Source organism: Filicampus tigris, chromosome 16 (assembly GCF_054856515.1).
Source record: "Filicampus tigris isolate MCC_2025a chromosome 16, RoL_Ftig_1.0, whole genome shotgun sequence".
Taxonomy (NCBI): domain Eukaryota; kingdom Metazoa; phylum Chordata; class Actinopteri; order Syngnathiformes; family Syngnathidae; genus Filicampus; species Filicampus tigris.
Window position 1 is genome coordinate 2,490,709 of NC_141232.1, and position 24,332 is coordinate 2,515,040.

Consider the following 24,332-nt stretch of genomic DNA (forward strand, 5'->3'; position numbering starts at 1 on the left):
TGTATTTTCAATATTTTGAAAAATTAAAGTCACTCAAGGCCTATCCTTTACTATGCCACAAAAATGATCAAACACATTCACTGCCATTGACATGTTAATTTGTCTTTTCACAGTCCAGCCATTCAATCCCAGGAATTTATTTTTATTTTTGTTTCAATTTTTTTTCAAACATTAGGGTAAAAGAGGGTCTGAAAATGTCTGGCAGTAAATGAGTAAATCAATATCCCTCCACTCCACTATTCTTGTCAACGTGGGGTTTCAATTTAATGGTAGTTTGTTCTTTGTTTTTTGAATTTTGCTCTTTTTTTTTTTTTTTTATTATTCAATTTTAATTTCGTGCATTTAAAAATATAATAAAAGGCCTACCCCCGTGACTCACAATGCATCACAATGAGTTTTTCATGTTTTGAGTACAATCTTGTATATTTTTGATTACATTTTTGGAAATGTACAAATGAAATGAAAGATCCACAATCTCCCAATGAGCGATGATTCTGCTTGTAGCCCATGTGCAGTGATGGGCGGTTTAATGATTAAACTGCCGGCTAACCCACGCTTGCTCCTTCACCAAGTGACAAATTCTTGAATTCCTCATTCCCCTAGTAGCAGCGCGTGTCGAGCGTATTTGACAGCACTGCACTGCTGAGATGGTGCGAGGAGGAGGCAACAGTGGTGCGTGATGCCAAAAGGAGGCCACTGTACTGTACTGTACAGTACTTTCTTTTTTTCCTCACTGTAAATCGAAGCATCAGTAACCCCGCCTTCGCACAAACGTCGACCAATCATAGGCGTTAAAACTACCGGCGGCGTGTGATTTGCCAAATGGACTTCCGAACTCGACCAATGGCATTGGCGAAATTGCAGTCCACTTTGTGCATTAACTCATTATAACCTCCGCCCCACCGATACAAACCGACCAATCACACAAGTCGGATTCCAACCTGGTGCGTTTGATTTGCCTGACTGACCTTGAACCCGACAAATGGGGGCCTCTGGTGGGCGTGTCCACAAGGTGCAGAAGTTCGGTTGCACTGCAATGTAGCCGATCAACTTTTACTACGAGACGAATCTTTTTTTCTCTTTTTTTCCAAATAATATAAATTGACGAAGCACTGTTTTAGCTGGCAACTACAGACACAAAACAACAAACACAACCCATTGCGTGCACTTGCAGCCCGAATCGTGGATATTTGCACGCTGCGTTTTAATTACATCCCAGAAGTGTTCTCGTAATCTGGGGTGGAAAGATAGCTAGCCAGCCAGCTAGCTAGCTAGCTCGCTAGTTAGCATGTTGCTAGGCTAGCCGACCAGGCGAAGACCTGCTTTTTTGGGATCTTACTCCTCCACTCTCACGCTCCTACTTTCGTTGACCTGAAAAGACTCCCAGGTGGGTTCTACGCGGCCGGCGTCTAGGCTAGGCTTTGAATCTGTCGCCGATGTATTTGTGTGATAAGGGGATGTTAGCTCGCCGACCCGTTATACACTACACACTTGTCCCCCAGCAGCTGATGAGCTACATGCTAAGATAACAAGCTGAACCCAGTCAATAATGAACTCTTAGACACTTGATGGCTCCTAGTTGGGACACCTTTTGACACGATTTTAACACGTGGCCTCATTGAAGCTTGTTATGAACCACGAAGGCCGGTGTGTGTTGCCATACTGAACAGTCAGGAGATGTCAAAGTTGTTTTTCTCGCGTGTCACATCGTGGTTCGGGTTATAACTGAGAAACCACATTCATCTTCAGGGTAGGTGTGCATCGTTTGAATTAACTTTTCCCCCCCTTTTACAGGAGCCGAGAATAATGATAAATGGTTTGAGTCCAGAACAAAGGAAGTGGACTCTACAGCAGTGTAAGGAAGGCAGAAAAGCAGAAGGAAAGATGCAAAATAAAAAAGTGGGTCTGAGAGAAGGCAGAAAGGAAGGAAAGAAGAAAAACGGGTCTGAGGAGGGGGACAGAAACTCAGCTTTAAGTGACGGAAGATGCACGAATAAAGAAAAAAAACAGATGTGATGGAAGGAGGAGAGGAAGGCACGAAGTTAGGATTAAGCAACTGAAGGATGGAGTGTGGAATGAATAAAAAGCAGGTCTGAGGAAAGGAAGCCAAGAAAGAAGGAATGAGGGCAGAAAGAAAGAGATCCCCAACTCGTGGTACGTACCTTGGTTTTAAGGTCACGCTTCGGTGGCAAGTCGTCAATGACATGAAAAATGGAACATCAACAGTCTGATTCTTTTCAGTAAATTGTAGGTAGTCTTCCGTGGAGGAAATGAATGCAGACGAAAGCAACAGTAACATTTTAAACTGAGTTATGCAGTAAAACACTTCTAATATGTTGAATATGTTCAAGCTTTTGCTCCACCTGTGTCACAGTTTGACACAATGCCCCAAGGTTAAATTCTTACAATTGTTTTTAGTATCATTAACTAGACCCACAACGAATTGCATTGTGATTGAGTTCCTGCAGTTTGATGTTTACCCTCAACCCCCCGCCCCACCCCCCCAACTTGTTTTGCTACACTTATGGTACACGTGCAACCTTTTTCAGCATGCTGATGGTGGGAGGCGATGGACTGCTGCACTAGAATGAGTGTGAAGGAGCTGTGTGAGACCGATGACCTGGCCACCAGCCTGGTGCTGGACCCTCTCCTGGGCTTCACCACCCATAAAATGAATATCAGGTAATTTGCTTGTGATCCCGACTCGATCACTTGGCCGTCACGAGGCCATTCCAAATGTACTTGAGCCCACTTGAAACTTACGTCCTGACATACGAGATTTAGAGGTTACAAACTGTGTGTAATCAACTGTGGTTAATACGCACACTTTGCGATTGGATTAAACTTGACACATTTGAGAAGTGCAAGGTAATGAAATGCACATGGTAACTCACCAGAGGAGAATGAGCAGTAATTAGAGCGCATGTACGGTATGTTCAGCATGTAAGACACAAGATGATATATACATCTTGTATAACATGTCAACATGAATCTATTTGTACAGGTATGTGCCATCTGAACTAACTTTGATCCTTACGGTGTGATAGCTGCACAGTATGTGCATGTCACAATGCAATATAAAGTACAAATTGTAATTATTGGAGGAGGACCACAAATATTGACCAGAATATACATGTTTACACTCATTCAATTTGAGAGATTTACAGTTGATGTAGATTTGGCGCCATACTGCATGGGCCTAGACTACATTGTAAATTAAGGACCTGCTGTATTGGCTTTCCTAATTGTTTAAAAAAAAAAAGAGACTTTTGGAAATACTGACACATTTCTAGTAGGGAATGCAGAATCCAATTAGACAACTTTCCACAAACCCCGCATGAAAGGCGCTTGTGTTTTTCACCTCTGCTCCCAAGCAGGCAGCAGCCTCGACCGAGAAATACAGCGGGGTCCTTGGTTTAACCTCAAAATGTTTTAGATCAGGAATGTTGTAAACAGAGGACCCCCCCCCACCAAGTAATGTCCTTGTGAGTTATTTAACTGGCAGCCTGTACAATATAAATACATTCAATAACTCAAAATGATCCTCAAGGTCATGAAAGTTTAGTGTTAGTTGTACGTAGAAAAAAAAAAATGGCAGTGTGATATAAATAATGTAATCACTCCACTTGCCAATTACTCATGATAGCTGCCACCATGCTCAATAGAAATAAAGTAGAAATAGTCCACTGAGTCAAAAATAATCCATGAGACACTCAGTCATGCACAAGCACACATGACGTTCTGTCATATAACACTGAGCAACAGCACATTTTCATCACAGATGGCTTCATGTGTGCCTTAATGTGTTTTTGAGGCAGATTTTTAAAAAAGCTCTTTACTTTTTTTTCTATTTTTCTACCGTTTCAGGTTTTTGGGAGTCGGCGCAAAAATTTAATCTAGAAAAGTTTACATGCATCTCTGATTTAAAAAAAAAAAAAAAAAAAAAAAAAAAAAATGTTGACCAGTGTAATTGACTTGGCTCCTCTCACCTGTTTTTCACCACCTTGTCTGATTTAAAAAAATTAATTAATTAAAAAAAAAAAACAGAACATCTTGAAACGATCCATGCAGGGCTCCGCTCGAATTCTATTTGAACATTTCAAGTTTCAAGCCCCCTTTTTCTGCGTGTGTGCAGCCCAGCGCCGGAGGTGCGTCGCTGGGGCAACCTGAAGGAGACGCTGCTGCGCTTCCAGCGCACGCACGACTTCAACGCCACCTTCGAGGCGCTGACGGTGGGCGAGCTGGCGGGCGACTACTTCAACGCTTTGGGGAGTCATCGGCAGGAGCTTCTGAGGCAGCACGTGTGTACTCATACATTTGAATTGACATTATATGAATGACTCTACCAATTGCATGTTGCCTCCCCTGGTATGTCTCCGGCAGTAGTGAATTGAAATTTGCTGTAAACGTTTCAAGACAGACAAGAATTCTGAACCCAAAATTCCCTTACCTGCTTTTGTGTATTTTTTTCCTGTGGATAAAGTATTTCACAAGTGTACTATAAGCCAAAGGAGATGACTACTAGAAATAATCCATAGTCCAAGAAGTCCACGGCTCTCGTTCTCACACACTAGCGCATATGTCATGCGATGTATATGTCTTAGAATTAATGCCATAGCACGCTTTGCCAATTATATTTGTCACGGCACCACTCTGCCTAATACGCCTTGACAAAAAGGCTACAAATAATCCCCAGCACACTGTCGCGCATGTGGCGTGTATCGCACAGTTCGTGCTGTGGCTCCACTTGCTAGTTATTGGTGATAACCATCACCTAGTACAGTAAACAGAACCACTAGAAATAATCCATAGTCCAAAATCCACAGCGCTCACTGTCACACATCTGGTGTGTATATCAGATGTGACATGTTGACTCCGTGGCTCGCAAAATGAGTGTTCTGAAGCCTCTGTCTTATCCACAGGTCAACCGCTACCTCAACGCCTTCCTATTGGATAGCGGCATCCAGATCCAGTCATGTGACCGCTACTCCTCAGAGACCAACGGAGCCAAGATTACCTCCACCAGGCACTGGTGCGTCTATACTTTGCTCTTCTGCAGCAGTGCTCCCCAATGGAAGTTCGCTGCCTACGCAACGTCAAGCTAACGTTAATAGCGCGGCCGTTGTATAGGACGTTTCATCATGACGTCACACGTACTTTGGGGTGGTTCAACCCTTAACGCTTACAAACGTGAAAACGTCTATATGTGCATGTGACTGTACAAGACTTTAGGGTGTAACGTTTGTCGCTGGCGGGCAGGTTCGCGGGGGAGCGCGTGGAGGTCCTTCTGGGCTGCATCGCCGAGCTGAGTCCGGCTGACAGCGCCGTGCTGCAGGCCGGCGTCAACGACTTCAGCGTCATGTACTCCACGCGCAAACGCTGCGCTCAGCTCTGGCTCGGACCCGCCGCCTTCATCAACCACGGTCAGTTTGGACAGTCAAGTGAGCAAAAAACAAACAAACAAAAAAACACGATTGAGCCTAAAGAAGTCAGGTTTTAATTCAAAGGACCGTACTTTTTTTTTAAATGGCCATGAATTTCTACAACAGTTGTTTGTGTTTGAATAAATGGCGCCCTCTACTGCCATTCTGCCTCCATTGCTTAAAGATATTTGGCATGTCCACGGCTCTTTTACAAATCTGCAATTAGTTTACCAAATTGAAAAGGTGAAAATATTTTTATGGATATGATATAATATCCTGTATAATCGCCATTGCAAAGGTACTTAAATCCCATTCTGCCGTCATTGCTTCCTGGTGGTAGGTGTGCCCTTAAAAAGTCAGAAATGTGATTTTTCCCAAATGAAAATTTAAGGATTAAATCTTGTCTTGAAAGGTGCCAAAAATCACATTTTCATGATGCTCGGTGTTCATGGATTCTTAGTCTTGAATTTGTTTTTCCAAAGATGTAATTGGAAGGATTAAATGTCATGTCTAAGGATAGTTAAGAGTCATTCTTATAAACAACATTATGGGTAATTATGAAAAAAAAATCCTTGAATCTCAATATACAAAGATAAGCGTAAACTTGCCACAAACCCAATAAACAACATATTTACTTTGTAATGACAAAAACAAAGGCATGTAACAATAACAATTATATATATCATCCACCAGTTTGTACGGAACATTTGGCGTTTAGTCATCACCGAAAACAAACTTTTCATTTACATCCCCCAAATATATTTGATTAATGTCTGCTGTAGCACGATAAAGGATCTTTTGAGCCTTTAGGAACTTAATCCCGTGAGGAGCCTTTTAGCGAGTTACATCATTTGACGTTAATTTGTGCCCAAACTAATCACATCTTTTCTCTTGTGTTTGTGCTGGAAGACTGCAAGCCAAACTGCAAGGTGAGCAAACATTCATTCATCGGAGACAAAGCAAAATGTCTAATCTGGACAAGGATTCACATCATTTACTTGATTGTTTGCAAATGTTTAACATCAGATTTTATTGTCCTCGCCATCTGTCTTATTTGTGCGTCTCTCGGGGGCCCGGCCAACCTTTTGCCTTTCCCCGCCTTCCACCCAACCCCACGCCCAGTTTGTCCCCGGTGAGAAGAATGGCGCTTGCGTGGAGGTGATTCGACCCATCTCGCCTGGGGAGGAGATCACGTGCTACTACGGCGCCAGCTTCTTTGGCGAGGGCAACGAAATGTGCGAGTGCTGCACCTGCGAGAGGTGCGTCGCTGCCCTTGCAGCTGGAGATTTCGGACCTGCTTTGAGTCATGTGTAATGCGCCGACGTTGACTCTCCTGTAGGAAAGGGGAGGGTCACTTTAAACACAGAGGGAAGCAGCCGGAATGCGAGGAAACAAAGGACCCCGTGGGCCAAAAGTACCGCCTCCGAGAGCGCTACCTTCGTCACCAGCGAGAGAAGGGACACTTAAACTCCAGGCCCATTATTCCGGGATTACATTCAGGTATCCTTTCAGGGCTTTTCTCTTCACTTTTGCTTGTAACAACTTCAGAAATCTCAAATACATTGGTACCTTGACTTATGAGTACTAGGTCTTTTGTTTTTTTGCTTTGCGTTGCAAGCTAAAGTTTAGGTTACAAGGGAGTTACGATACTGTAATGCCCTCACGTGTGGGTAGGGGGAGCCACAATCACCGATGAACTTTCAGCTATCTATTGGACAGTACAAGCAGTCAAACACACAAATAGAAAAGAACACTGACGAGGTGCAGGCGCTCACGCTGAAATCACAGGCCAACCTGACTGACTCCAGCACCGACGTTACTCCCTTTCCCAAATGCAAATTCTACAGAAGCCCATAGTCAGTCAATGCACTGTATCAAAAAGTATAAAGTATCAAAAACCCTCGTTCTTTTCATTGTTTTTATAATGGTTTTATGCAATGTGTTTTTTGTCTTTCTTGAAACAAATGTTGTTTTTTAATGGCATTAAAATGGGCAAATTTGATTTGCTATATGAATAAACTGGGTCTTGGTCACAGGATGAATTGAACTTGTAAGTCAGGGTACAACTGTACTTTTAAAACTGGAACTCAGCGCAGTGTCTTGACCTTGTCTTTCTTTCCCTTCTAGCAATCCCCTCTAGGAACTCCTTCACCCATCAGATGCGGAAGAATGCCCTTAAAAACAGAAAGTGGAACCAGACAAATAAGTGGAGGCTACAGAACCACAGGCTGTCAAGACCCTGTGAAGCGAGTGAGACCAAGAAAGAGCGAGGAGCGCTGCCGCTCCTGTCGCAGTGCGTGATCCGAGACCTGAGGATCAGGGTGCGGCGCCACTCGCTGGACTTTCTCCTGGTCTGCAAGGATCCCAAAAGCAAAGAGAGGGCCCTCCTGCACCAGCTGGAGCTGGCGAATCCAAGGGCAACCCCCGACGTGAAGCATTTCTCGTTTGGTCTGCTTCAGAGCAACCGAGGACGAGTAGGCCCAAATGGGAAATCTGTCAGAGGCGTTCCCTTGAGGAGCTCGTCCCGAACCAGAAGCGCAAACAGAGTTGACTCGGACAAAACCTCAATCACAAAAAAGCGGGAGAGCAAGGAGAAAGAGAATTTGGAGTTGAGTGTCTGTCAGAGTGCCCCGGTCCCTTCCAAGAAAATTTCAGACAAGCCGGTACTATTACTCAAGCAATACCTTACCGTCCGCCTCACTAGAATCTCAGCGCCTTGCAGGGAGGCACCGGAAACGAGCGTTCACGACCGCGCCGTAAGGGAGCAGCTGAGAGGGAAGATGAGGCAGATTCAGGGTCTCAGACCACTGACTACACAGAAATCCCAGCCGAGGCAGGGACCGCCATCCCCAATTACGCCGGACCCTTGTGCTGCCGAAACGCCTCGAGGAGTGCGGGAAATGTTCTTCAAAGCCATTGATAAGGGAACAGTACGGAAACGGAACGCCTCAAAGGGGACGGTGGACGACTCTTCCCGGCTCAAGGAAGAAGGGAAGAACAAGGTTATTGAAATCCAGCCGGTAGCGGAAGAAGGAAGAGTACGGAAACGGAACGCCTCAAAGGGGACGGTGGACGACTCTTCCCGGCTCAAGGAAGAAGGGAAGAACAAGGTTATTGAAATCCAGACGGTAGCGGAAGAAGGAAGAGTACGGAAACGGAACGCCTCAAAGGGGACGGTGGACGACTCTTCCCGGCTCAAGCAAGAAGGGAAGAACAAGGTTATTGAAATCCAGACGGTAGCGGGTGAAGAAACGCGGCCAGAAAACAACAAACCTAAAGAGCACATCGAGAAGAGAAAGGCCGCCGCTACTGAACGTAAGACGGTGTCTGGTGCAAACACGACCAAACAGAATAACTTGCAGGGTGTTAAATTTCCAAATTCAGGTGGGGCTGACGTTGCAGAACGGTTAACTTGTACGCCAAACAAACCAGTACCCAATCCAAGCAATGAAATAGTCATAAAGCAGGCCAAGGTCCTCCTGTCTGATTGTTTGAAGAAAGATAAGGCTTCCGTAGACAAGCAACCGTCAGTCGACAAGCAGCCGCAGGGTGATAGTTGTCCCTCAAGTCCGAGAGGACTCCTTGCAGGCAGCCATGTGGCGCCAAGACAGTATGCCGGGCGGTGCCCGAAAATCCACAGACGAATAAAGACGAAAGCCGAGCTGAAGTCGAACTGCGCAGAAACCGCTTTGGTCCCCGTGGCGCAGAATCCGGACCAGCTCGGCAAACCGGCGGCCGCCTGTCTCAACCCACTACCTCTCCAGTCGCCTATTTCAGCCAACACGTGCCAGACCGCTCAGCACCTTGACGCCATGCAGTCCAACATACCTCTGAAGAAGCGGACATTCCGCAGCGCCGTGGAGCCGGAACAAGGCGCAACTGCTGCTTCTGTCGCGAGCCGGAAAGAGGTTTCCGGCTCGTCCTCAAGGCAGGAACCGGATCGCCACGTAGAGAAGATTGTCAAACGTGACAGAAAAAGCAAAGCGATGCGAGCAAAAGTCCGGCGTATGAGCTCCAGAAGGGTCACGAGGCAAAACTACACGGGCAGGGTGCTAAGGCCCAGAGGCACTCAAGCCCTTCAGAGTCGACTGAGGAAAGCTCACAAGTTAAAATCCGAGAGGCAAGATGAGGACAGCAACCAAGGGACTGTTCGGCTTGACAGGAAGCATCAGATGAAGGATGAGCAAGAGAAAGACCCTCAGATGGGAACGTCAGCCTTGGACCAAAGTGATGTTGAGGAGACAAAGCCAGAACTTAACTTCAGGATTCGTTTCAAGCGCAGGAGAGGGAAACTGTGGGAGATGCAGAGCAACGAGTTGGGCAGTTTGATCAAAATGGAAAAGGAAGGGGAACTTGACGATGATCCTTTTAAAGCCATCATGGATTCAGTGTCTGTGTTGAGCATGGAGATGCAGGCGGCTCAGGCTCATGTGCAGGCCAGTAAGAAGTCCAAGAGCAGACTCCTTCGCTTGAAAAAACGGGGCGAGAGGAAGAATGCCTTCAAAATGTTGGAGCTGGACAGAGAAGATGGCAAAGAAAAAACAGACGGGGAGATTACTTCTGGCGCGAGCCTTCATTCGGACAAAACCCCGAGCGAGATGTCATCGTTTGTGCACGAAACGAAAACCGAAGATGGGTTCTTGAGAAGCTGCTGCCTGTTTGATAGTGAGTCGCAGCAGAAACTGGAGTCCAACTTTGATTTCAACGGTGTTCCTCTGCCGGTTCTCAAATTGCGCAGAAAGGTAGAGGACATCTGGGAGGTGGATGACAAGGATGAGGAGCAGAGGTTCGAAGTGAAAATGGAGACGCCGGTGAAGCGAGAGCTTCGGGGGCCCCCTTCGGCCAAGCAAATACAAGGACTGCTGGACTTGAGCAAGGTCCGAGAGGAGCCACCACCGTCGACTCATAAATTGAACGGTAACTCCTTGCTCCTGAAAACTGAAGCGCCGCAGATGTCTTTGTCTCTGTCGCCGCTGTCCCTGTCTTCCCCTCCAAACGAGAGCTCAGAGAGCGTGGTGGCAACCAACGCAACTGCTGAGAGACTGGAACCCAGCAGCAGCGGCGGCAGGAAGCAGCGGCACAAAATGGCCTCTACTAGGTGCGGCCCCGTGGAGACGCCCACCAGCTGCCTCAGTCAGTCCCTCCAACAGATTGACAACAGCCTCTCCAGGCTCTCTGAGGGTCTTTGCTCATCACAGATTTTGGAAAAGACAGCCGCCTTGTCTGGAATTCCCAGTTCCATTATCCAGCCCTCATCCCAGTCTCCACCGTTTCCGAGCGCGGACAACATTCTACCGGGCGAGCCCAACTTCGCAAACTGTTGCGACGACATCCTGGACTTCCAGTGTCTCAACTTCGAAGGCTACGATCAGCCGCAAAACATCCTCAACTCGTCGCCCTCCGATCTGTGTTCGCTGGACCCCCCCACGGATCCCTTCAGTAGCCCCCTCTCGCACAGTCCCTCCGACACGTGGACTACTGAGACGCCCTACCTCGGCCCCCCGAGTCCTGGCAACAATTTCGCCAGTGAAGATCTCCAATTCTTCCCCGTTCTGCTACCATCCAAAAATGACTCAGTTCCTCTGGACTGCGAGGCAAAGAGTGCCTCAGGCAGAATACCGCCCCCAGCAGGCTTCAGTTTTTCAGCTCTCGCCAACCCAGACGTGGCGGGAAAGGACCGACTATTCAGCAAAAATCACGGAGTGCGGCTGTCCAGAGAGGACTTGAAAGGTCATTCCTCTTCCGTGGTAACCAAACCTCGCCTATTTGGCACTCCTGCTGCCATGTGTCAGAATACGCTTCCTTTCGTCCAGCCCACCCTGAACGACAAGGCAAGCAGCAGCAGCAGCCAGTCAAAAGCCACATCCAACCTCAGAACAAATGGACCTTTCCATCGCATGACCATTCCCAAACAGCCACCGTCTTTTCCCAGCTGCCAGCCACCCGTGCAGCGCGGCGTCACCCAGATGAAACCCGTCCTGCCGTCTCCGATGGCCAATAAATTCCTCAACCCTCAACTCTTGGCCGGAAGAAATCCAAACCCCCCTGACAATCCTTTCGACACCCAGGAGAAGTCCTCCACTGTGATCCACAGGGTTCTGAAGTTTCAGGGTGGGAACCCAAGCCAGAACTTGTACAGTGCTCCCTCCAAAGACCATTTGGCTGCCGGCGGCCACTCCACGTCCAAAACATTCGGACATATAAAATCGGCAGAAAAGATTCGTGAGGACTCGCAGAGTCACCACAAAGGCAGTGTTTCTGCTCAGAACCTCAGCTATTTTGCTCCCCCCGCCAACCCCAGCAGGCCCAGTGCCCATTTCAACAAACACAGTTCATCCTTGCACCCGTCATTCAACCGAAATAAAACCGCCTCAGATAAGCAGGACGATACCACCCTGACGTACAAAAACTTCTCTGCGCTGCCGAGACCTTTCTTCTTTCCCAGTAAAGACAGTTATTCCTGCCCACAGGAGAAGACCTCCAAACATGACAAATGCACTCCGCTGGGCTCTGACAAGAACCAGCCGTGCTACCCTCAGCAGGATCCATTTGATTTTAGCTTCACTTCGTCACTTTCTCCAATGTCGCATCACAGCAGTCCTCAAGTGGTCCACCATACGCCGCCCGGCACGCCGGCATCGGCGGGCAAGAGCCACCCGGCGGCCTCCTTCTCTTATGGACCGCAAGGACCCCCTTATGTCCTCAACTTTAGCGGTGACCACTCATTGACACTGGGTCTCAGGGACGGGCCCGAAGGTTATCCGGGACTCGGCCCCACAAACTACACCTACCACTGCTTGATGGAACCGTCAGGCACTCAGGGGCGGTTGGTCCTGGAGCCCTGCGGTTCTCAGCAATCCAACCCGCCCTCGTTTTCCATGGGTAACTTCTTGGGGCACAAAGGGGGTCCGGAAGAACACCTAAAGAAGGATGCACACCACCAGAACCAGCCAGGCGACCACCAGGACATACCACATTATGGACCGACGTCTCACTCCATGGGCTCTACCAAGCCCAAGCGGGTGAGGCTGGTTGTGACGGACGGAACTGTGGACTTGGACCTCCAGTACTCTGACTGATCCACAGGAATACACCCGTATGTTGGTGCAGAACTATTTTGAGGGGCTCTTAGTTTTTCATCATTTGAACGAGCCTGGAAGAGACTTTTGATTTGATGATGAAATGTATTGGCGACCGGTCTTTGAAAGTCACAGACGACTCATGAGCCTCACTGCGCAGTCCGGGGCATGCTACTGGTGTGCTGGGCTTTTCAAGGGCAGCTTCGTGCCTCCGTCTTTCCTATCAGACCTTTTGAAATCTTCCGGTTTTTATACCCACAATTACCTTTCTCACTGTTTGTACGCGCGTGAGTGTGTTTTTAGTAGTCGAGCGGTCGCTATTGGCAACTGCGTGCTGTCAAGTCTCACAGTGGAACTTCAGAACTTTTTTTTTTTTTTTTTAACCCCCCCCCCCCCATTGTCTGAACGCTACCTAAAATGTCATGTAAAATCCGGTCAAAAATGACCAACAATGTGGTAGTAGCACCTGTATCGAGGTGTCTCTCGCCCCTTTCACACCGTCAGAATATTTCCCTCACTGTTCTGCGGGAAAGGTACGGAATACGGATCGGAAGTGTTGGTTGAACCCCTCAAAGTTTCCCGCGTCAGAGGTAGAATGGGTGCTGTGTGAAAATGGGTAGCCGACAGCCAGGATGGTGTTGTGGAACGTAATACCGGACACTCGCGTCTCCCACTCTATTGTGTTGTTTGAGAACTACGATTTTTCGACATCACACCAGATGCCGGGGTGCCGAGTGAGTGTCAGGTGTTGAATTTCCAGCCCTCTGTCCCGGCTTTCTGTGATGCCCTTTTAGACAGTCCCCACCCTGTCTCGGCGTTTACCGGCTTCTCACCTGCTTTCGGGGGCATGTTGTCAGTGTGAAAGGGCATGGTGGAAACCTAGCGTGGAGATTTGAAGTCTAACATCCGACAGCACTTCTCCCTTGTTTTGGTGAAAGCGGTCGTTGGTGTCTGACAACGGTTTTATACGTAACACCATACGGCAAGTAAATAGGAATTTCACACCGCCTCTCCCGGGTTTCCGCTATCCCCTTTCACATAGCCCATAAACGGTGTAAAATGGTTCCGTTGTATGTCTCGTTAAATTTACTTGACCATTAACTAGGGTAATAGTCAGCATTTTTAACTTTTAGGACAATTCTATGAAATTGAACGAACTTTGGTGGGCGTGCTGTCGTCCACAGTCAAGCAAATAATTTGTTTTGAGGAACAAACGCTGACAATCTTTCCACTGTGCTTTTTTTGTCGTCATCTTTTTGAACCGTCGCCCGTGTCGTCCTCATTGTCATTTCTCCATGACAGCCTTACATCCCAGTGTACCGTCGTGTATTTATTTGAAACTTCTTGGCCTGGTCCTGGTTTTAAAACTAAATGGTGCTTGAACCTAATTTATACTTCACCTTGATTGTTGATAGGAGTAAATGTTTTACGGTTATTTAATGGGACAAAAACCTAATTGAGCTGGATATATAGATGACAAATATATATAAATATATATTATATGACTTGTAATGAATTTCTCATCAGCTGTTGTAAAAGTTTATATTAGTCCCCTCAAACCCCTCCTCCTAAAAAAGTTAGTCTTACTAAAAAAAAAAAAAAAAAAAAAAAAAAAAAAAGGTTGCTGTAGAAATGTACAAAATGTAGCTTGTATTAAAGACTCTTACTCCTTTTCATATTTCAACTTCTGGACTCGTTTTTGTGTTTGAATGTTCATGACTTTTGACTGCACAGGCTGTTCTGTTATTAATATTTGGAGTCTGTGTTGCCTTTTGGGCTCGTCAAAATATTCGGAACAGCTATCAGGCACATGGGTTAACTCCACAGGTGCTTTTTCTTTTACTCTTTTGTGTTTCCGCACTGAAAGAATGCTACCAGGGATGGAAAAGAGAAGCGTCACCATAATTGGAGGCTGCATGATATGTCTGATAGGATGTTTTTCTTCTACGACTTGTGTAGTTCAAAGTTGGCGTTCCAACCCCTTTCGTGACTGTTTTTGAAAAACCAAAAGCAACTAGAGAATTTAATTGCTGCTAAGAAACATGAGTCCTAAACATTGCCAGTCATGGATTTCATTTGTCACAAACGCAAGGGTTCATCTACATGTTTGAAACTTTAGATCTGTTGTAGGAATGACTTTTACTTTATTTTATTGTATTACTTTATTTGGTATGCTATGCAAAAAAAGAGAGCAAATCCCAGAGGGTTGAAAAAAGGAGGGATCCCCAGGTTTTCCCAGACAAGTTTCTCATCCTTGGGACTGGAAGGAGCCTCGGTGCAGTCAATGCAGAGGGCAATGAAGTCCGGATCCCTCCACCCACGGTTGTGGCAGATGAGAGCTAGCTAGCACAAGGAAAGAGGCAGAGATCCCAGCCAGCAAAACTTAGCCAGGTTCGACCTTCGGCCATGGGACGGTGACGGATCCTGGTAAAAGCAGTGGTTTCCTTTTGGGCACGTCCCGTTAGGTGTTGCCACAACGCGTTACCCCTTCCTATTGCATCGTCTGGAACGCCAGCCACTTGCCAATTCATCTCTTGCCTCGCTACAATCCAAACATTTCAGGGTTCCCTCAAACTCTCCAGCCTGGCAGCTCCATCCTCATCAGCCTTCTACCGATTTATACTCACTATGTGTCCTCTGAATGTGTCCAAACCATCAAAGTCTGCTCTCGCTAACTTGGGCCCCCAAATCTTTGAACCTTGGTCCATCCCTTTGCAACCCGGTCACTCCTAGAAGAGAACCTTTCAAAATCTGGACATGGCCTCATCACACAAACTCTTCTATCACATCCCACCTGACACTTTCTCCGGTTCTCGCCTGCTCAGGGCAGCTTCTTCACTTCCTCACCGCACTCACCATTTCTCTGGACTGTTGACTCTAAAAGAAGTATGCTAAGTTCTTCACTCTCGTTTACCGCTTCTCCCTGTTGCCTTACTCATCCGCACTCCCCCGTTTCAGGCATATCAATTGTGTCTTCATCTAATCTTCGTTCCTCTGCGTTCCTGCCCATGCCTCCACCCGTCAAAATCGTCATCCACCTTCTCCCTGCTTTCACTGCAGATCACAACGTCATCCGCGAGCCTCCCGGTCCTGATTCCTGCCCAACCGCATCCGTCGGCCAATCCATGGCCCGCGCAAAGAGGAAGGGGCTCGGAGTTGATCCCTGTTGCGTTTCTCACCAACACCATGACCGCCGGTTATTCACCATTTCCCGTTGTTGCCCGGGCCCCTGCCCCGCGTAAATAGCGGCGGTCTACCGTACTGATGAAAGGTAAATCTTTTTCCATCCGCTACAATAATGTCGCTTACTTAGCAGTGCGTATGAAACTGGTAGCCCTTTCACGTTAAGCAGCAGCTTTCTTTCACAAAGGTTGATGACCCCTGGATTAGATCATGTCGCCCCTAAGAACTCCAGAAATCAGCATGGAGAGTCGTCTTCACGGTGGACTTGCCGTTTTCCCCCTCTGCCCTTTCATGTTTCATAAGAAGCATTGCAGCAATGGCTTCCCCCATCAATGTGAGCTGGCCGCTCACGTTGAGTCACGCCGCTAATCTGCTCCGCATCTCCCTTTCATTGCTTTATCTCTCTCCTTTTCGCTCTGTCCAAACATCAAAGGCGGGGAGGGGAGGATGAGAGCAAGAAAAGGGGGTATACCCAGGATGGAGCTGCAGAAGGGAGGAGGAGGAGGAGGAGGGGCAAAGGGGGGGGGGGGCGAGGTAGGGAGGAACGGGGAGCGAGCGAGTGTCACTCCGGGAGGAGGACGGGATAAACGCTCCTCCATCCCGGCGACGAGAGAAGAGAGAGAGCGGGAGAGGAGGCAGCCTGGTTACCACGGTGCCTGTTCTTCTCATTCTTCTGTCTTCCTTTTTTTTTTTTTTCTTTTTTTTTTTTTTTTTTTTCTTTTTCTTCCCATTCTGCTCTCTCTCCTCCCCAACAGCAGCATCTCGCCTCGTCGCCTCCTCCGGACTTCTCCTCTTCTTCACATTCACCATCATCACCACCATCAAGAGGAGCTCGACAAGACCGTAAGAACCTCTCCAATATGATTATTTCTTCTTCTTCTTCTTCTTATTGTCGTTGTTGTTATTACCACATTTGTGTGTTGTGCGAGTGAGCTCCCGGGGTGCCCTGGAGCAAGGCAGCCCAGATGCTGCATGGCTGCCAAATGCTAACGTAGCAGTGAGTTTGTGTGTGTATGGGTGTAAGTGGAGCAGCTGCTGTTTCGAGTCACGTCTTCGAAGTCCCGCCCACGTACAGTATGGATGTATGTTGGGGGGGGGCGTGAAAAAAAAGGCCAACTGGTGCATTAAATCACACCTTAAGCAGTGTGGAAACAGTGTGGTTGTTTGCCGTGTTTGTCGCCGTGTTGAACTAGCACAACCTTTTTGTGGGTAACATGACAAACTACAGCGGAAAGCCCCGAAATATGTCGTACATCGAAGATCAAGAAAAACACACGTGCAATTCTGGCAAGACTTTGGAAAATCCCGTGAGATTTCGGCTTATAGATATAAGGATAGCTTCTGGTGCTTTTTCTTGGGGGTTTTGGTGTGCATGTTAAGGAAATGGCACTGGTCGCACTTGTTTGCTTTATTTCATGTGTGTTCAGGGGGTGCGTGATTTGGGGTGTTCAGCAACATAGTGGCACCACCAAAATACGGGGAAAATGAGCCTGAGACATCAAGGACGATCAAAGGGAACTCATACACAAAATCTCCGGAGACTTCAGCAAATCCCGTGAGACTTTGACTCAGGATTAATGCCTAGTGCTTTTTCTTTGGCTATTAGTTCAAGCCGACTGGTGCATAAAAATCCCTTCTGCGCAAAACCGCTTTTGTCGTATGTTTTTATTTTTTCTTGCGTTTTTGTAGCGCTAAAAATGTGTGTTTGAAAAAACAGAGTGGAGGCCCAAGAGTTGTGCAGAAATCAAATCCCATGGGTGTGGAGCCACACGTTCGCCGCTTGGCACCATCGGATTCACCTATTCACAGATTTTTTTTTTTTTCTGGAGCCAACAACCATGTTTCTCGGAAAATGCTTTTTGGCAGAATATACTCGCTTAGTCAAGAATTTCTAAGGTTAAAAAAATGTATTCAAAAAGTTATATTGGCCGTCAATTATTTGCAAATTTACGCAATTTGCGTGCCGGCCCGGTTCCTATGGGTCCACTGTACTTTTTCTTTTGGCTTTTTCTTTGGCTTTTGGTGTTTAAGTATCAATGATAACACTGGTTTACACTTTTTTACTATATATATATATATATATATATATATATATATATATTTTTTTTTTTTTTAAATCAGAGATTAAAGTAAACTTTTCTAAGGGGATTTTTTTTCTGAAACGTCATAGGCTAGCTTTTTGTGCTCGGTAAAGTCCATATTGCGCAAGCTTTTACACTTAAAAACAAAAAAATGAACGTATGAATGTATCAAAATAGTGATGTGCTTGGGAAAAAAGTAACATTTTCTTTAGGGACACACAAAGCCATCTCTGATTAATAATGTGTAATAAAGAGAAAAAGTGAGACAATAACAAAGGAAATGGAACAGTCAGTTCCATTCAGATTCATTCAGATTAAAAAGTATTTGTCAGCTACAGATATTTCAAAAAGTTCCTAGTGACCCGCAAGTGACGATTTGCAGCTGAATGTTGAATTTTTAAAGTTGAATATTTTGATGGTAATAAAAAGCAGCCTTAATAATTCAGATTCGAAATCGGGTGACGCAGTTCTACTTCCATACAGGACGAGCAGAAGAGAAAAACGGATTGATAGAAAATCACAGTTGACCGGCAACATTTTGAACCCTTTTCCGCATCTAAAAAAAAAAAACAACCAAAAAAAAAAAAAACCTTGCACGCCTCCATACTGGCCGCATTGTCCCGAGTGACGTTCAATAGCTTTTGTCACAACGATCGCTCGCTATTGTTCCGCCACAGACTGGATGAGTCAGTCTCTCGGTTTTGAGCGCCAGTCAAAGTTCGGATCGGCTGATGACGTCATCGCCGGGCCCGGCCGGCGAGAGCGCAACGATGGAGCGATCGGCCTGTGAGACTTGTTCATATGTCTCGCAGATTCTTGAGCGAGTGACGGCGCATTTATTAGCAACTTTTTGGAAAGACAACAGCAAACCAGTGACAGATGGAAAGAAAGCATTTCGGACAAAAGTTGCTCCTTTCTTCTGTCCACTAGCGCTTTCATACACAGCCGTAGTAGCTGTTACACGAATTGGCTTTCACACCTCTTCAGTATTTCACAAAGCTGGCTTTTTCCTGGGTTCCTTTCTGTGTGAAAAGGTCCTGCGGGCTCAGAGGTATAAAAGTGGCGCAACAACGTGTGTGTAAGGGGATTGGGGAAAAACCAGAGATGTGTCCGCTGTTGAATTTGTCACTCCCATTGTCCTGGTTTTCGACTCCCCCCCCCCCCCCCCCTTTCGTATGATCCAGCCTCTGTTATGCCCCTTTCACATCCACAATTTTACCGCCTTATCTTCAGATGTAGCAACAGTTGTGCGTAAGGGGATTCTGCAATGTGGGGGACCTGCAAAGTGAGTGTCGGCTATTCAATTCCAAACTTCCAAATGTCCCGGCTTTCGGTGACCCCCCCCCTCTCACATCAACAATCGAGAAATGTAAAATCGAAAAAATTGGCCATCTTATCAGTATGTAAAAGTGGAACAACAGCTGTGTGTAAGGGGATTCTGTCAAGTGAGTGTCTGGTGTTTAATTAGTCGCCACACCACCCACCCCCAACCGTTTGGATTGATGGGACGGGTGTGAAGTTTAACAGTTGAGACAAGGGGTAAATCCCACTCTGTTGTGTTGAAAAAGCAGTTATTGTGTTCTGCAACCCCCTTTTATACAGGCCCCTCCCACCTCAGGAGCAGGAGAAATTTGGTAATTTTTTTTTTTTTCCGAGCCCTTTTCACATCAATTTCAGCATCACATCAGTTCCAGATGCCTTTTTTTTTCTGGTTTGCTGTGGTGTGTGAAAGGTACCACTACGAAATAGGGGTAGTATCAGAGGTGCAAGAAAGCAGCTGGGTGAAAGTAAGATCTATCCCCTTTCGCACAGATGCCTTCCCGCCTCCTTTACTATGTCTGAAACTTGCCAGTCGCACGGGTGAAGTGAAGCTTGAATGTTGATCTTTCCGCTTTTGCCAGGGCTTTCTGATGCCCCCTTTCACACAGCTGCCATCCGCCCTCTGTCTGATACTACCCGGGAAATTTGAAAGCATCCTGGCTGAAGATAAAGGCTGATTAATTAGCATTAATTGGATTATTTGGTAAGGAATACGATAGCATCAGAGCGTGGGAAGAAGAAGCGCAGGGACGGTTTTATCGACAGCTCGTCAAGGAGCTTTCGCGCGCTCCACTCGGCTTCTTCCGCTTTTATTTGTCCGAGCGCGTCTTGGCTTTCTTTCCAATATTTGTTCGGCTGCTCGGGGGGGGGGGGGGGGTGGGGGTTTGCGCTTCATAACTCCAGATTTAGCCAGCGCCTTCACTCGCTCTCCCCCTTTCTCGCCGTCGGTTAACGACCGATCTGGGACAGGAAGCCTCCCCAGCGCTCTGCCCTACTTTGCCGCCGCCGCTCAAGCTAATTCATTCTACTCGTTTAACGCCGTCCACGTGGCCTCGACGTTCATCGTCAGTCACGTGACGGGCGCGGGGGTTATTCGGGACGGCCGCACCCCGTCCCGGCTTCACCGTTTCGCGCAGCCACCTTTCTTTTCCTTTGTTTACACCCCTAGCCGTATTCACATCCATTCCAATACCACGTCAGTTTCACGTCAAGGTTTCCTGGGTGCTTGCCCTCTGTGAAGCTTACCGATTCTGCTAAGTCGAGCTGCACTTTTAGTATCAGAGGCAGAATGGGGGCTGCGTGAAAGGGGGGATGATCTTAGAGCCAGGAAGTTCTTTGCATGCCAACTTCAGCCCCACGTTCCATGTCGCTAACATTCACACAGATCATCGGACAGTGATAAGTGAGCCGCGGGTGTAAAACGTCACTCCACTGTGCTTGGCTTCCTTTTATCACCTTTCACGCAGATGCTGTCATGCCTCCGTTATGGCAGCGATTCTACCTCGGAAGCCGTGGCATTTGATGAGAACATCTCTCAACGCAACAGAGCAGTAGAAGTTGTACTTTTTCACCCCGCGGTCGCAGGGACGGGCAGTGATAAGTCCCAGGTGTTGAATTTCATACCTTGGCGCCAGTTCACGGCCCCTTTCACGCTTCTATTACACCTCTGATACGACCTTAAAAGTGGGGAAATTCGACAACTGCTTTCAACACCACCGAATGGGAGGAGAGACGGATGGGTATAACACCTTATATATATATATCAAGATCCTCAATCCCCCTTTCACACAGCCGCCACGTCCCACCTCTGAGATCAGCTCATAAGCTGGGAAATTCACACTCATTGCCTTGCCGGTGCGCGCACGCACGCACGCACACACGCACAAAGTCACTCCCAGTTTATTGGGGCTAATTCTGCTATTGAGCTGCGAGGAGTGCTGAGGGTTAGCGAGGCTGTGGGGGTTGTATACCATCACCGCAGCATCATCAAATTGGCGCTTCTATATTTAGCTGCGGTGGACGGGCCGGATCACAACGCGTGCATGCGTGTGTGTGTGTGTGTGTGTGTGTGGGTGTGTGTGCGTGTGTGCGTGTGCGTGTCATGGGTTTGTTTGCAGTTTTTCACGTTACATTCAAGTCCGGCGGGAAACACGCACGCTGCTTCTCCCGTCGTAACGCCGCAAACGGAGGAATTAGCTGTCATGTTGGGAGGAGTTTCTCGCAGTCACTGCAGTGCTTCATCTTTGCTGCTGTGTGAGAGTGCGTGCGCGCGCGCGCGCCGCAAACGCCGTATGTGTGTCAAACGCTGCAGAAAGCTGGCAAGGATCAAAGAAAATCTCTGTATGGATTATTTCTTTTTTTTTTTTCCCCCCCAAGGCTTTAAATACATCAACAAACCTGCTGGGAAGCTCGTGTCGTGTAGTATTCCTGCGTAAAAGGTGTTGGCGTGAAATGGGGGTGCCCATCTGCAAATGTGACAGGGAAGAGTTCAAATGCAAAAGCAGACAGCTCCAATTTTTTATTTTTTTTTTACGTCCGCAGTGCCAGAGTTATTGAAATTCCCACTCTGTCCCTGCTTTCTATTCTAGCCTTTCACGCATTCACCGCCCGTCGAGTCCGTTCCGCATCTATTTCGATATCGCAATCGATTTCACACCAAAGCTGTACTTTCATGTTTTTCTCCTGGCTCGCCAGACTGTGTGAAAGGTAGCGCTTCGCTTGAATCGGATGGCTTGTGCGCTATATCGGAGGCAGAAGCAGGGAATTTGCCGCCGTTCGCTTTCTGCTCTCCCCTTTCGCACCATCACTTCTCTTCTTATACCCCAAGCCGCTTCCACATCAAAACCGGCTCGGTCACTTTCCTGCATGAAAAGGTGTTCCGATGTGGAATGAGGGTCGTGACATCGACCCGCAAATTGACCAGATTCCGAGCTGCTATCATTGCGGGAAAAGCGAATTTCGGGTGTTAAGGCTGACGACGCCGTTGGGCCCGCTTTCTGTTATTCCCCTTTCACGCAGCCACAACCCTGCAACATGTGAATAATTTTCAAAAAATACATATAAAATGAGGCTTCTAATTCCAAATTGTGCGATTTCGACCCCAACTCAGGACAATTTTTAAAGCCTCCGGATACATAGACTATCGTTGCCAGGCTTGTCCACGCCGTGATAACGAGGCACTCTAATACAGCCACACCAGAGTGAAGCCTCTGTCTACATAATGGCTGTCAAGTTGGACTTTTTCGTAGAAAAAAAAAAAAAAAAGCGGCCTTTAAATGAATACGAAATGACCCCGTAACACGTTTTGATTTCCCCTGGGGAAAAACTGTCCATTGAAGTTGTGTTTAGAGGGTTTGATTGCACGCAAAATCCGCCTAATGGGACCAATCGATCGTCTGTCCTCCCAGCATTTACTGATCCGACATGGAGAGGAGTTATTTTTGCCTCTTCTTCCTCCTCGTCCTCCTCCTCGTCCTCCGGTGCGCTTGTCACGCGTTTGTCTTCTTGTGCCAGCAGCAGTGGGCACCTGTGGGTGTTTATTTATTTATTTATTTGGAACTTTCTGATGACGAAGCAGCAGGAAGCCTTTGGCCTTCCTGTTGCGTTGATGAACGACACTTTTAATGTCATTTACTCCCCGGTGGCTTGTGGCCGACCGACTTCACTCGGAAATGTGCAATTTAGAGCTGCGACGATGACGCCGCGTGAATGATCAACTTGGATTTTTACCGGAATATTTCTTTACGCGAGTATCGCCGATCGAGGCGGTTGCAGAAAATGTAAATATTTTTTCTTCTCTGCTGTGCTCTATCGATCGGAAATCACTCTCGATTAGCAGATCACTGATGTACGATTTTAGTTGATGTCACAATTCAGCCCCTTTTTAAACTGCCCCGTTGAAGCAGGACTTGTCCCGTGTACGAAACCCGCAAATTTTCCTGATTTCCGAGTTGGTATCAGAGGCCGAATGAGCGTTAGGGTTCCCCTAAAACAGCTCTGCAAATTAAATGTCATCAGAGGATGGAATGGGGAATTGGGATGGAATACTTAACACCCAACACTCGTCATCAAAGCCGGCCGGCCGGTGTGAACGGTGCAATTTATGGTTTTGTGTTTACCGCTAACCTTAACCCTGATTTTCTCGCAGCGAATCAAACTGGACTCTTTCTAAGAGGGAAAAAAAAAATGCGCCAAACTTCCCTCTTTGTCCTCCTTTCGGTTAGCATCCGGCGTTAATATTTCACAGCGCCTCATATGTTCAGGCAGCCTCACGGCCCGCGGTTCCACCCGTCGTCGTTGACTTATGGATGAGCTCGGCCCGCGGCGAGGCCCCCCCGCGGGCCACCAGCGGGCCCCGGCGGCGAGTCTCGGCGAGCTCGCCTTCGGAACGCGCGCCTCGGCCTTCCCTCGGTCCCGCAGGGACGGAGCGGAGCTAATTAATTGCGAGGCTATTTGCGAGGGATCGCAGCTCTCGGCGGACCGCAGCGCCGTCACGGCTTCTCCGGAGGATAGGAACACTTTCGCACGCCGGTTGGAGGGCGGGCGTCGCAGCGTCGCAGCGTCGCAGCGTCGCAGCGTCGCAGCGTCGCAGCGTCGCAGCGTGGGGTCGAGCACGAGCAAAAGTTGCTACGTTAGTCGGTCGTTTGTTTTATTAGTTGCCCATAGGGGGCTAATGGTCCAATTTTGTGTCATTCAGTGAAGCTAGTGTCAAGGGCTTATTATTATTATTTTTTTTTGTCTAACTCTCTCCTGAGGGAGTATGCCCAAATTGGCCAACTTCCTGTTCAATTCTAGACACGGGTCCTTGAGACTATTTATGCGTTCTAAGTGATAAGTCCACCAGATTTCATATCAATCGACAAAACTGGTGTCGCAGCCTAATTCTTTTTCTTCACTACTAAAGGAAATTGGCTAAAACTAAAGTTGACTCAAAACAGTCAACTTCCCGTTCAATTGGTTGCTTGGTGCATGAAAGACATGTCTGCCATTTTCACTTTGATCAGTCATACTGGTGGTGGGGGGCAATTTCTTTTTTCTGTCTGCTTGCCTGTCAACTAAAAATAGTGACGGGCAGAGTAATTAAACGCTGATCCATCCGCTAGATGACAAAAGGTGCAATTGCAGTTCGTGTTCATACGAGAGAATAATAGCTTTATGTTCTATTACACACGCGGCGGTTTCACACTGCGGATGTACAAGATTCTGAGTGAATTAAGGCGAGATCATCATTTCAGTGTATATAAATG

At 47.3% G+C, this 24,332-nt stretch overlaps 2 protein-coding genes across 3 annotated transcripts in view; both read left to right on the top strand.

The window, feature by feature from the left end:
• Positions 1 to 1,047: 1,047 nt before the first annotated feature.
• Positions 1,048 to 14,095, top strand: kmt5c (lysine methyltransferase 5C). Of its 2 annotated transcripts, XM_086054764.1 has the most exons (10): positions 1,048 to 1,387; positions 1,795 to 2,154; positions 2,550 to 2,682; positions 4,136 to 4,301; positions 4,923 to 5,032; positions 5,260 to 5,423; positions 6,333 to 6,352; positions 6,546 to 6,682; positions 6,763 to 6,923; positions 7,551 to 14,095. In XM_086054764.1, exons 3-10 carry the CDS (start codon positions 2,570 to 2,572, stop codon positions 12,500 to 12,502), a joined length of 5,823 nt encoding a protein of 1,940 aa, XP_085910890.1. In that variant the 5' UTR covers positions 1,048 to 1,387; positions 1,795 to 2,154; positions 2,550 to 2,569; the 3' UTR covers positions 12,503 to 14,095. The 2 variants fall into 2 exon arrangements, with proteins under 2 accessions (XP_085910890.1, XP_085910889.1); XM_086054763.1 differs by lacking the exon at positions 1,795 to 2,154.
• Positions 14,096 to 16,384: 2,289 nt separating this feature from the next.
• The window catches only part of shank1 (SH3 and multiple ankyrin repeat domains 1), a 41,764-nt gene continuing 33,816 nt past the window's right edge, over positions 16,385 to 24,332 (top strand). Inside the window, 1 exon segment of the mRNA XM_086054762.1 lies at positions 16,385 to 16,528. The gene's annotated coding sequence lies outside the window, so the exon portion shown is untranslated.